This window comes from Natrix helvetica, assembly GCF_964273705.1.
Source record: "Natrix helvetica genome assembly, chromosome: 12".
In the NCBI taxonomy this organism is placed as follows: Eukaryota; Metazoa; Chordata; class Lepidosauria; order Squamata; family Natricidae; genus Natrix; species Natrix helvetica.
The window spans coordinates 9,816,778-9,830,773 of NC_138556.1; the positions used below are offsets into that span (position 1 = coordinate 9,816,778).

A 13,996-nucleotide genomic window follows, 5' to 3' on the forward strand; every position below is an offset into this window, starting at 1 on the left:
AAGTGCTTCAATGACCCTCTAAAAGGATGCAGTTGACCAGTTGACTGCAAGGAGTATCAATCCTTCCATTCCTCACTATCCCATCAGAGCTGAAGAAGCTTCTTGGATGAGAAGCAAAATGTCTTCAACAGAAAAAACAAAACAAAACAAGAAAGTCCAGTTGCCTCCTGAAAAAGCAACTTTGGAATGAGAATTCTGTCTTTCTTTCCCCCAAATCATTCTTCAAATTCCCGCAACTAACCACGGCTCCCTTGCTTCCGTTAAATTCTGATAAGAGCATCTCAGGAGAGACATTTCCAGTAATGATCCTCTTACACAATTAATAGGTGGTTCCTTCCCTTAAGAAATTTTCCGGAGGACTTGTCCCAAAGGTGCTTTTTTAATAGGCAACTGGACTTGGAAAAGGAAGACCAGTTTGCCTTTTGAAAAAGCACCTTTGGGATAGCCATGTTCTGGATGACTGAGAATCTCCAGAGACATGTTGGAGAACTTGAAGGGATTTGGATTTGCCCAATTTCTCTGGAGTTTTTTGGTGCTCTCTGATCGTGGTTATTTCCCTGCAGATGTTTTGTTGCCCAGCTAGAAAGCCTCATCGGTGCACCACAGTTCAAGCCTGAGCTACATAAATTCTCTTCACTCGGAACCTACTTTCTCTGCGTACAAATGTGGTGAGGAATTTCAGAGGTTTATTTCGCATTCTAGCTCGAAGAAAAATACAAGTGTCACTAGTATTATTCCTTTGATGTTACTGTATTTTATATACAGCATAACCTGTAGGGTATTAATAATGGAAGCGTTGCCATTCAGGTGATATCTGACTCCTTTTTTTCCCCTCCTCAACGTGCCTCCTGCTCTCAAGATGCTTTCATAGTTCCCTGAATTGGGATCTGAAAAAAAAAATCCAGATTTCAAAAGCGTTTGCATCGTGCTGCGTCTACTACATTTCCATTAAAGTAAGGCTATTTGTTTCCCTGCCTTGAAAGATGATTATTAGATTCACAAGTGGGAGTAAGGCAAGGAGAACACGGCGCAACCTTTGAGGTAATGCTTCAGGTGCTTAGAAAAATAATAATACAGTTGAAGAAATAGGGACGGCTCTTTCCTCCCTTGCCTGAAGTGTGTTTAATCACATTCTCAGCTTGTGGTGCTTAGAAATCCCCTGGTGACTCGTTTCCAACCTTGTCTGAGATGGCCACTTGGCACCTATTGGGTTTTTCCACCATCAATCAGCCTAAAACCCTAGAAGCAAAGGGAAGGCTTCACAGCTACTTTCCTATTTAATTTGGTGTTGGAAACAATTAAAGAGAGATCTACATAATGTCTTTCTAGACTGTATGGGGATTTGGGTCCCTTTGAAACAGCTGGGGGAGGCTAGGCGAATAAGGGCGTGCTAAGCCTTTCGTTTTGTTCCCATGAAATGATTGATTGAGTACATCCCTTTTAAGATAATGCTTCTCAAAGGAAGACGAGAAATGGACAGCATTGTATCTTCAGCTTCTTTTGAAGGCTTGAAATGATGTTGCTCCTGGAGTTACTGATCTTCTCTTTCATCTTCTAAAATTTCATATTGAACATAGTAATAGCACTTAGACTTATATACCGCTTTACAGTGCTTTACAGCCCTCTCTAAGCACTTTAGTCACCCTCTTGCCCCCAGCAATCTGGGTCCTCATTTTAACCACCTCGGAAGGTTGGAAGGCTGAGTCAACCTTGAGCCTGGTGAGATTTGAACTGCTAAATTGCAGGCAGCCAACAGTCAGCATTACTGTACTCTAACCATAGTGCCACTGAAGCTCTTCTAGTACAGAAGTCAGAAATGGTGTGAACTGGAAAATAGCAATAGCACTTAGATTTATATAGCACTCCACAGTGCTATGAGGAGGTTACAAATGTCAGCATCCTGCCCATCAACAATCAGGGTCCTCATTTGACTGACCTCAGAAGAAAGGAAGGCTCAGTCAACCTTGAGCACATCAAGAACGACCTCAGGGCTATGGGCAGAGTTAGACTGCCATACTGTACCCTAACCACCACGTCACTACAGCTTCTCCTTTAGTCCCTGTTGGAAGTTGATGGAGCTTGCAGGTTTTCTTTACCTGTGCATGAAGGTTACTAATCTGCAGGGAAGATGCCATATTCAGTTTTTCCAGCACTTCCCTTCTGAACATCAGAGGCGTTCTTGCCATTTACTAATTGTCATCCTCTGACTAGATGGTGGGGAATGGAAAGATTTAAACTCCTTGCAGACAGCTGATTATTTGCATTCCATTCTCCACCATTCAGTCAGAGCTGAAGAAGCTTCTTGGATCAGAAGCGAAACGTCTTCAAAGAGAAACCAGAAAGTCCAGTTGCCTCTTGGGCCAACCATGACCTGGATGACTGAGAATCTCCATAGACATAAACAGAAGTTTGTATATGAAAAGGATGCTCAAAGATTCCATAATTGCAAGCTGCAAATTGCTATAGCTCGTTTGAAACTTTTGGCTTTTCCACTGTTAAAACCACACATAGCACGGATTGAGCTCTTAGTCAGTGTTAAGATAGTTATTGCTAGGGTAGTTGGTCAACTGCATTATATATTAATAATTTCCAGAGTTGAATGTTAAATCATTAACTACATTTAAAGTTCAGAGTTTCAGAAGATGCTAACTCAACATTGTGGTGTGTGTTTTTTCTGACACGTGAACTCTTCCATGGTGTTTATAACTCAAGTTTATATTTTGAACACAAACGATTTCTCTTTTTCACTGTTAAGCCTGGTCAAAGATCATAATAAAGAGATTTGATTTGAACCTAACCACTACACTTATAAATCATATTGAAGCAAACTGTCAGGTGTGGGAATGCAACCACTACATAAGTCTACTTTTCATTGTCTAGAATCACAAACAGAAGAATCCCCTCCTTTTTAGCATTTGCTTTTTCAGATTTTGACACCCAAATGTTAATGTTTCTATATTTTGAAAGGTATATTTATGCAAATTTCATCACTATTTTTAAAACTTATATCTGTGTTGAGGTTTAGCATGAAAACTATGGTTTTTTTTTTTTGAATTGCTAATGAAAACGGGTTGCTTATTCCTAGCATGCTGCCAGCCTTTTGAGGTACAGCAAATCAGGAAAGAGATTCCAGAAAACAAACTGGAGCTCTGTTTTATTGATATGGGCTGCATTAAAAGCCTTTTGAAATCCTGAAAGATAGTTTAAGGTTGGCTATCAAATTCCTGGCCCATGGGCTGGATGCATCACACCCACGCCTGGTTTAGCAATGTGTGTGTGTGTGTGGGGGGGGGAAGTCCTGATATGTCATGTGATGCCGCTGTGAAGACGTGAGTTTGACACCCCTGGTTTAAAGAGACAGTTGAAAAAAAAACGGGTATGAGAAGGTACTTGCACCAGGGGGATTTGATTGGGCCAAGTTGGTGCAAAAATAAAAGGCAAGGGGAGCGCAGAAGTGGAGTGAGTGCAAAGGAAAAATGGAAACACAGACTTACAATAGTTCATTTAGTGATCAAAGTTACCACAGCAGTGAAAAAAAAGTGGTTTAGAACCATTTTTCACACTTATGACCATTTCAGCATTCCCATTTCACATGATCAAAATTTGAACGCTTGGCAAACTAGTTCTCATTCATGATGGTTGCAGCATCCCGGGGTCATGCAATCCCTTTTATAACCTTCTCACAAGTAGAGTCGATGGGGAAACCAGATTCACTTAACAGCTGTATTACTTACTTAATAACTGCAGCAGTTCAGTTAACACCAGTGGCAAGAAAGGCCATAAAATGGAGCAAAATTCACTTAACGACTGTCTCGCTTCGCAACAAAAAAAATGGCTTCAATTGTAAGTCGAGGACTACCGGTAGAAGAGGTTAGAAGAGTTTTATGAGAGCTTATGGTGTTATGATATTGGGGTTATGAGAAAGAACGTTATGAGATTCAGAAAGGTACAACTTAAGGCCCATCATAACCTGGTAATTTTTTTTCTTAGGAAAAAAAGAAAACACTGAATTAAAGTGGTTGTGAAAATGTTGTTCTGTAGTTACCATAGTGATGCCAGTCCCCTGAATTAAAACATGACAAAAAAGTGTCCCCGTGGAAGATTTACGTTGCCCACTCTTGTGGTTGAGCATCATGTTGGCATTAACTAAGACACTACTTAATGCTTTCCCCATCCAGATGATTTCAGGAGTTGGATGCCAACATTTAATTGGTGCCTTCTTTTTTATCCAAGGGGGAGAAGAAGGGAAGAAAATAAATATTAAAAAAAAAAACACCAGGAATTTCTGGAGATCAATGCAGTGGCTCAACCCTCCCTCTGTTTGTTTCCCAGCTGCCATGCATCTGTTCAAGTCAGTTGATTTTATTAATGCTTACTTGGCCTAAAGCTATCAGAGAGATGATAAAAGATTCCATATTCATGCAGCACTGACACAAATATATTTTTTCTCCTGTAAAAAAGAAAATTAATGATTGAACATAAGATTAAACCAGAACTTGTAGCCTTTCTCTTCCTCTCCTACTCACCATATTACTCTAAATCTTTTAAATCACACATATTATTAGCATTATGTTCAATATTCTTCCGAGGCAGGAAAACAAAAGATTTGTGCTTCTGCTAGGTTAGGATTATCTGACAAAGGTTTCAGAAAAGTGATATTAGAAACCATCAAATTCAGGGCAGGATAGTCTTGCTTTCCTGTACTTTTCTGTATAGGATGAAATGTTGATCTTTCATAATCTCATGATTCTTTTTATCTATTATAATTTTAGGTTTAAAAACATGGCTGAAAGCTGCCTCCTAATTAAAAAATAGTGGGGGAAATTCAGAGTGGGTCAGAGGACAACCACTTAGGCTTCTCCTTCCTTCTCATTGCTTCATCATGGTAATATTCTGTCACTTTCTTTAAAGCAAAAGTCTGATTTAAATCAGTCTGGATCGGTTATGAACATTGTGGCTAGCAATTACTTTGGGGAGCTCTGGAAAGACAATGAATTATATCCTTTCTTTGAAGTTGACAAAGGGGAAAAAATGAACCCCCCCCCCAAAAAAAGAAAGGCTAGTCTAGCAGTTATAAAAAACAGAATCAGGAGATATTTTTAATTCATGCTTTGTTAAAAATGATGTCACTATGGAGAATCAGATATGTATTACTGCTGAATCCCAAGAAGGGGATGGGTATGAGCTACCTGATTTCTGCACTGTTCATTCAACTCCTTCTCCTCCTGCTTCTCCTTCTCCTCTTCTCTTTTCCCTTCCACTTTCCCTTCTCCTCCTTCTCCTTCTTTCAATTTATATAGCCATCAAGTACGTGGCTTGGGATGGTTTACAGAAATTAAAAGCAAATGAAAAAATGAAATATAATATATAAAATAAAAAGCATATTAAAATATCTGCAGCTAACAATAGATAGATGCTGTAAGATAGATAGATAGATAGATAGATAGATAGATAGATAGATAGATAGATAGATAGATAATAGATAGATAGATAGATAGATAGATGATAGATAGATAGATAAATAGATAATAGATAGATAGATAGATAGATAGATAGATGATAGATAGATAGATAGATAGATAGATAGATAGATAGATAGATAGATGATAGCTAGCTAGCTAGATAGATAGATAGGCAGACAGGCAGGCAGGCAGGCAGGCAAGCAGGCAGACAAGATTGTTTAGCGCTATTGGTTATAATGATATTTGCAAAATATCAATATTACACAATATAATTATTATGCACTGTAGGAAACGGAATACATCACTGAGTATTCAAAAGCACAGACCTAATTTTTGCTCATCATTCCCCATCCAGAATGTATTATACTCTTGGCTATCATCTGAAGTTATTTTTCTTTCATCCAAAAAATCGTTTTGAATGCTAGACCATTTATAAACCTAAAGAACAGCATTAAAAATTTAAGAATAGGAGCCCCAGCACAACTGGAGTGAAAACAAGTAAAATTCCAGCATAAAAACACAGCCTACAGATGAGTATCCGATGGTACTGTTTATTCAGAAGCGCAGATGAGGGATTTATGGAAACATCGATTTCTGGGTATTTCTTTTATATCAACAGCCCAAGGCATAGATGGCTATGTCCCTTAGGTGGTCTGATTTTTCCCCCCCTGGTGATTTTCTTTTCAAAATCCCACAAATCTAAAGCTTTATTAAATAACTGCTTCATAGAAACTATCTGCTGTGGGCTCCACATAAGCATCAGGAAGGGCATCCAGCCAGTAAATGCTTAGCTCCATTCAGTCACCCTGATTCTACCCCAATGCAAGGTATTATAGGGTCATTAAATGGGGGGAAAAAATAACTGTTTCATAATGGGTTTAGCTGCCCAACATCTTGAACCTTTCTCTATTGGGCTGAACCAGGGTACAAATATACGTACTTTAGAATATCTTTTTTCTCCTCCATCTCCCTGTAGTACTGCCTCCTGCTTGTCCCTAGCCCAAAAGGATGAAGTCATATGTCTAAAGTAATATTCCCCACCCCCAGAAAAGCTGTAATCTGCCTTTCTCTGATGTGGAAATTGGGCAGAATTCAAGCCAGTTTTGAAATTCCTGTCTGGATTTCAACTCTTTCCTTTTGTATCAACCACAGGCACGGCAGATGCTCTGTCTGGACCCTGATTTATAGGGTTCCCCCCTTTTTTATATATCTTTCCCGGATGGGTTTTTTTTAAAAAAAAAAACCCAGCACTGTTTTATGGAACTTAAAAAAAACATTTTTATGGAAAGAACATAAATAAAAGTGTTATGGAATGTTTTTCTCCCCCTCCAGCTAAAAAGTGGAAAATGGCAGAATTCTTGCCAATGTTACTTAAAAAAAAAAGTCCATGATTCATTGACCCAACAATGAAGAAAGAAAGAAAGAAGAAAGAAGATAGTTGTGTTATTTCATTGTTGTATGAGTTTACCTCTAAAACAAAAGGCAGATTCATTGTCTTATTGCTCCATTGATGATACTTTTAGAGAGATTAGAACAAAATAACTTCTCCTTGGAGGTCTTCTAGCCCAACCCTCCTGCTCAAGCAGGATACCCTATACCTCTGATGGAGAACCTATGGCATGTGTGCCAGAAGTGGCACACAGAGCCATCTTTCCGGGCACATGAGCCGTCGCCCATTGCTCTTCCAGGTTCTGGGTGGTCTTTGCGTGTTCAGGAGTCCCGTTAACTGGAAGAGCAGCCTCTCAGTGCGCATGCGCATGCTGGGAAGATGATGTTTCCGGTGCATGCATGTGCACCAGTCAGCTGGTCTTCCGGTTTCTGGCATGCATGCGTGCACAAAGTCCAGCTGGCCAGTGCGCATACGCATGCCGGAAACCGGAAGATCATCTTCCCAGTGCGCGCATACACACTAAGTGGCTGCTCTTCTGGTTTATGGCACGTGTGCATGTGCGCACTCCCGTTTTGGCACTTGGGGCTGAAAAGGTTTGCCAATACTGCCCTATACCCTTTCAAACAAATTGTTCTCCACTCTCTTTTTACTCTGGGCCATGTTTGCATCTTTTTAAAGAGTCCACATAAGTATTCCTATTTGGATATACAAAGAGTCATGTTTTCTCATGTAGAACGTTCCTATTACTTTGCTAAACGAATGCATGCCCTCCATTATGGGCACTTTATGAAAGACCATTCCACTCTTTTCTTGCTCCCTTGTTTATGTTTTTGAAAGCGAGACCATCATGTTCCCAAAACTCCAAATAGGTGCTGACCTCAAAAGAGTTGATATAAAAACATGAATTTGATTTCCGCCTCTTCCGGATTCATCAATATCTCCCACTGCTTTCAGCTAGCCAGTAAATGGCTAACATTGCGTAAATATGTTGTTTCGCATTATTAGGAGAAAATTGAGGCTGTTTGGGATGTCCTCTGTGCAATTCATCTGGATGGTTGGCTTCGGAAATTTGAGTGCCTATAACAGTATATGAAGACCTGTTTGAAAGCGAATGCGAGAGAAATTTTTGATTTCAGAATAAATAGCAGCGCCATTGGATTCATCTTTGCTTTTGTTTCGGTTATGTCGTCAAGGATATGGAAGTCTTGTCCCACTAAACAGTCTTTCAAGAAATGCCAGCTAGCCAGCAAACAGACAAATTCAAAGCAGAACTAATTAAGATCAAGTCATTGCTCAATAAATATGCAAACGACAAATGAAAACAAGGAATTCTATTTATCACATCCTAAAGCTGCATATTGCTCTGACACCACTATAAACCACATTAGACAGGGGGGTTACAGGATATTAGATTTAAATGTCCAGGTCAGCTAACCTCTGCATAATGATGCATTGAATAATAGATGGAGTTCCAGTTGTCTTGTTTTTTTCCAGTGGTGACAGGATTTTTTTTGGGGGGGGGGAAGAGGGGGCTCATTTGCGACAAACTTTCCACTTAAGAAAAATTTCTTTCTTAATTCTGAGGAAAGCCCAGCAAGTGAAATGGCTCAGGAAAAGAAGGTGAAATATCTGTCTATGGCAGAATTGGCAAACCTTTTTGGCACCGAGTGCCGAAACGGGACTGCCAGAAACTGGAAGAGAAGCTACCTGGCGTGCATGTACGCATTGGGAAGCTGGTGTTCTGGTTTCTGGCATGCATGCCAGTCACCTGGTCTTTTGGTTTCTGGCACGCATGCATGCACTAACACCGGCTTGCCAGCGTGCATGTTGGAAACTGGAAACTTAGCTTCCCTGTGCATTTGCGCACCAGGGAGCTGCTCTTCTGGTTTCTAGCACTCCTGCGCATGAGACGATCAGCTGGCTGGTGCACATGCACCGGAATTTGGAAGGGCAATGGGCGATGGCTGGTGTGCCTGGAGAGATGTCTCTGTGTGCCACTTCTGGCACATATGCCATAGGTTCGCCATCATGGGTCTATGGAGATATTCCTAGTTATCCAGGTCATGGTTGTCCCAAAGGTGCTTTTTCAAGAGGCAACTGGATTTTCTTTGTTTTTTCCTTGAAGAAAAACATCTTCTCACTAAACCTCACTCTTAGTGACCAGGTGTACCCCTAAAAAACCTAAATTTGGGAAGCTGAAGGTTGCATGGGGCAGAGGAGATGAAGTTCAACATGCCAAAAGCATCACTAATAGAAAATGTTGCTATCGTGTGAATTTAGAAAGCAACACTATTTATTTGGGTGTCGATAAAGAGCGAAATAATTTTAACTGATTTATCTTTCACTTTTCCTCCAGATGTTTAAGACAGCGTGCAAAACATTTTATCTTCAAGTTTTCCTCCAAATGCTATAAACTGTTGCCATGGCAAACAGTTTTCCTGCATATTCTCTACCACTTAGTCAACGTGATAAAGGGTGCTTTTGTTTTGAAATTACACCATGAAGGGAGGAAAGCTTGTTGGTGAAATACCAAAGGTGCTTTTTCAAAAGGCAAGTGGGCTTTTTTTTTCCCCTTGAAGATGTTTGCTTCTCATTGTTTCTCTTCAGTTCTGAAGGAACTTCTTGAATGAGAGGAAAAGGAAAAACAAAGTCCAGTTGCCTTTTGAAAAAGCATCTTTGAGACAACCATAATCTGGATAACTGAGAAGCTCCATAGACATTTGTTGGTGAAATGTTCAGGACTGGAGTGTTAGGAGCTAACCAAAAGATGGGGGTGTAGAAGTCCTGTTTTCACTGTATTGTCTTCACTCCATAACTTTAACCTTAAACTGCCTAGCGTGGACTTCACCCCTTTCCTAAGGGGTCCATAAAGGAGGCGTGCATAAATGTACCAGCGTGCCTACCGTCCCTGTCCTATTGTTCCCATTTATTCGTACCCATTTCCTGTGTTCATGTCCATGTTGATACATATGCCTGTTATCTCACACATGTTCGACAAACTAAATAAACAAACAAACCTGAGGACTCCATGAATGTCCTCCCTTCCTAAGGGAAGATGTCATGATGGAGAATTCCACCCATGATTGCAAACAGCCAAAGAGGTTTCCAAGGGAAGAACATAGACAGCAACAATGGCAACCTTAGCAATTCTGCTACCTCCAATAAGAAAATAAGCTTTTAAAAAAACCAAAAGAGAAATTCAAAATATGTTCTCAAACATTTTGAGAAGGAGAGAGTAAACAGGAGGTTTTGGGGTTGCTTTGTTCTTTGCCAGGGGAAGGATTTCTTTAAAAAAAAAATTCAGACAGGATTCAGAACAGGGGTGAAATTCAGCAGGTTCTGGAGAACCGGCAGTGGACGTTTTGAGTAGTTAGGAGAACCGGCAAATACCACCTGTGGGTGGCCTCAGAGTGGGGTGGGAATGGAGATTTGCAGAATCCTTCCCCTGCCATGCCCACCAAGCAACACCCACAGAACTGGTAGTAAAAAATAAATAAATTTCACCACTGATTCAGAACGTTTATATAAACCTCTCACAATATGCCTTAACATCAGGTCTGGTGGCACCAAAAATAGGTCATTAGTTTTTGGGAGTGTGTGTGTGTGTGTGTGTGTGTGTGTGTGTGTGTGTGTGATGTGTATATATCTGTGTTGTGTGTATGTGTGCTGCTTTAAAAAGTAAAACTAGGACTGGCTTTTGCTGCCTTTGACTTCATTATACTAATCTTCTCCTTATCCGCTGAGCCTAGAATTTGCAATATGTGCTTGGATGCTTTACAAGATGAGACTGAACCTCTTTTTGCTTCCATCCAATTCAATCTTCTGTTTTCTTTCTTTTTGTGTGTGAATCTCTGGCAGAAGCCACAACAACTGCAGCCTGGAGACCGATGATGAACTTCCCGGTGGGGATGAAGTGGATTATAACACTGATAGCTGCTCCGATCAAGAAGCAGATTTTTTGGACATGGATAGAGAAATCCAAGAATCCCCCTTTAGGGGTTGAAAGTATGAAAACAAAAGCAGCAGCCAACAGAGGTGGATGGGTACCCATTTCTCCCAGCTCTGAAGAAGTGTTCTGTTTCTCACCAGTGAGCAGCCAGACTAGGTCTAGGACTATTCTCCTTGTATCCTTCATCAACCCTTTTTCGCCCCCAGCCATTCACCTCTACAATTTCTCCTCCACTGAAAGGACCCTAGCTGTTTGCGCCGGCCAATGGGACCCAGCCTCTTTAGTCCCAGACCCTTCGTCATGGGCCATTGGGCGAAATACTGTTCTCTCCGGGCTTTTGGGCTCAGGTGACAGTTCACTGCCTGCCAATCAGAGGAAGAGAAGGGAGAAAGAGAGAGGGGGGAGGGAGAAAGTGTTCTGTGTGGAGTTTCCTCTCCAGGGATTTGTTTCTCCTAGAAAATCCTTTGCAAAGAAAAGTTAAAATCATGACTTTCTACTTGTCACAATTCCTCGGGGTGAACAGTATTTCGCCGAATGGTCCATGATGAAGTGTCTGGGACTAAAGAGGCTGGGTCCCATTGGCCGGTGCGAACAGCTAGGGTCCTTTCAGCGGAGGAGAAATTGTAGAGGTGAATGGCTGGTGGTAGAACGCTGGGGGTGAAAAAGGTGTGGCGAAGGGTACGAGGAGAACAGTCCCATTCCAGCCAGGACTCGACCCTGTCCTACCAGTCTACTCTGGGGCTTCAGTGGTAGCAGAGAAGAGGACAGGAACCCAGGAAAGAAGAAGCAACTCATCACTTCATCTGCTGCTTTACTATTGACAACTATAGCTTGAGACATGTTGTTCCAGTTGCTCTTCAGAACAGATCCCCCCCATTCCCCCTTTTCTTTTTCCTGTTAATATTGTAATGTCATGTAAGGAGAAGATGGGAGAGAACTTTGTGCTGCATCAACTAGACCTCTGTGTTAAATACCTTCAAAATGACCTTTGCTGAGATCGGAAAGTTTGGGCAGGATGGGATTATTGCAACAGGTCCCCTCAAGGATAGGTCAAAAGCTTTAATCATTTCTCGGCAGTTTGGCCTGCCTCTGTTCTTCCTTGGCCATTGCAAATTTTGCCAACAATTAATGGAACAATAATGCTAAACAGCTGTTGGGGGGGAAAGTGTCAGAGAGTATTTGCAAAGAGGCTTTTGATTTTTATGAGGAGGGAAAGGAAGGGAAACAGATTCTTAGTCCTGTGTCTTTTTCACAGCAGATGCTCCATGATAAAACGAATACTTTGATTGCAGAAAGTTCCCAGTTCCATCTCTGCCATTTTCTGGTAAGGCTAAATAAAGTCCTGGCCTGGACAACTATCATACTTTTCTTTGTCTCAATAATTTTGGTTTTCATAGATGTTTGAGGTAAAATGTACATTTCAACTTTTCCAGCTTTTTCCTTGCATTTTTTTCCCCTGTAAAGAGCTTCACTGCTCAACATCTCCAGTTAGTTCAGAAAATATATAAACTATCCTATTAAGATTCAGGACACTATTCTTTAAGGTAAATCTCTCACTCCCATTGTGTTATTCTGGTGCTTCATGGTACTCTGTCAGGATTTGCAAGATATATCTGTCAGGCACGAAGAATCAGTTCCAGTTAACATGTTGAGTTCCAGTTAAGATGATTTAGTGTTCATGCTTCTATAAGAATCTAATCAACTAAGGCCAGCACTAAATTGATGCTAGATAAGAGTTAATGGAATTCAATTGGAGTTTGACTTAGAACATTTGTGGGAATGTAACGATGCCAGGCTGATTCCTTTCTTGACTCTGCCCCCAGGCTCTTCCTGTCCTTCTCCTATAACCGTGATGGAAAACTTATGGCACACATGCCAGAGGTGACACTCTCTGTGGGCATGTGCGTGCATGCACGTACATGGGCCCGTTCTATTTTGGTCACTCAGTGCCGAAAAGATTCGCCATCAATGTCCTATAATATCCCAAGGCTGGGTCTGGAAAGGGAAGGATGGATAATAATGTTACAAGGTGAGGTAGAATTCATTTTTTGCCAGCCACTTGTCACACACCCCTGACTTTGAATATAATTTAGAATAGACCTTAAGCAGATACAATGCATGTATCTATTGCGGAGTATTAACAAGCCACACGTGCAACAAACCCCTGCATCAGACTGTACGTAGGAAACCTGACCTACAGATGCATCACTCCCCAAATCTGAATCTTGACCCTTTTCCTTTTTTCACTTTGACTCAGTAGTCGTCTAGCTGTTTGTTTCTCAGCCTTGACGATCCCATGGTTACCAAATGCTTCTGCCCTTAGGCATCCCAAGGGAATTTAGAAGTGTTTGATTGAAAGTATAGATAGATTTTGTCCTGGTCCCCGTGATCCCTGAGAGGCTGAGATTGCACCTGCTGGAAACAGTTAGGGTTAAAATTGAATGTGGTGCAGAACACCAGCAGTGAAGAGACAAGTCTCTTGGCTGCTGTTTGTCCCTCCCTCCCTCCTCCCTCTTCCCCCCTTTCTCTGTGTTCCATAGGGGATTTTCCTGCTTACCAAGTTTTCTGTTTGTGGCTTGCATTAAGCTTTAAGTGGCACAACCCAAAATAACGTTTAAAGAAATATCATCATATTTCACCTAAACTGAAATTCAAAAGGGATTAGAGCATTAATCCATTTAGCCTGTTCTATCTGGAAATGGCTGTCTGAAGGATAAGGAACTTATTCCCCCTCTCCCCACCCCCATTTTTTTCCCTGTTAAGGACTGCATTCCCTTAAGCATCATCTTTGGAATTTATGTGCCAAGAGTTTGCAGAACCAGCATGAAATGTTAGTGACCTTTTCCGTCTATATCTGTTGGGTGTACCAGCTCATCTCTGTGCATACAAACCCATCTTCTTCTCCTTATTCTTGAATGACAATTTCCAGCAACACCACTAATGAGGGATGCAGAAGGGCCATAGTTTCCTGCATCTACAGAGTGACCCCCGATTTCTTGAAGCTAAGCAGATCTTTCCCCATTCATGCCTCAAAGGCAGGATGCCTGGGGACTTTGTGAGCAGTGCTGAGTTCCATAATGAAAGGAAGGTGGAAAATAAATTAAATGAATGATTGTTTATTCCAACAGATTTCACAGGTTGGTTCTGAAGGGTCCATTCAGCATTGGATGACTGCAGCTTGCAAAAAGATCAAGA

The 13,996-nt window shown here is 41.1% G+C and overlaps 1 protein-coding gene across 3 annotated transcripts in view; it reads left to right on the plus strand.

Annotated features, from left to right (window-relative positions):
- Nucleotides 1–12,226, plus strand: part of AGBL1 (AGBL carboxypeptidase 1) — a 384,955-nt gene extending 372,729 nt beyond the window's left edge. For all 3 annotated transcript variants that reach the window (XM_081964808.1, XM_081964809.1, XM_081964810.1), the window contains one exon: nucleotides 10,711–12,226. In XM_081964808.1, coding sequence (XP_081820934.1) covers nucleotides 10,711–10,855 — 145 coding nt within the window. In that variant the 3' untranslated portion in view covers nucleotides 10,856–12,226. The remainder of the gene's footprint in view (nucleotides 1–10,710) is intronic.
- The last annotated feature ends 1,770 nt before the right edge of the window (nucleotides 12,227–13,996 follow it).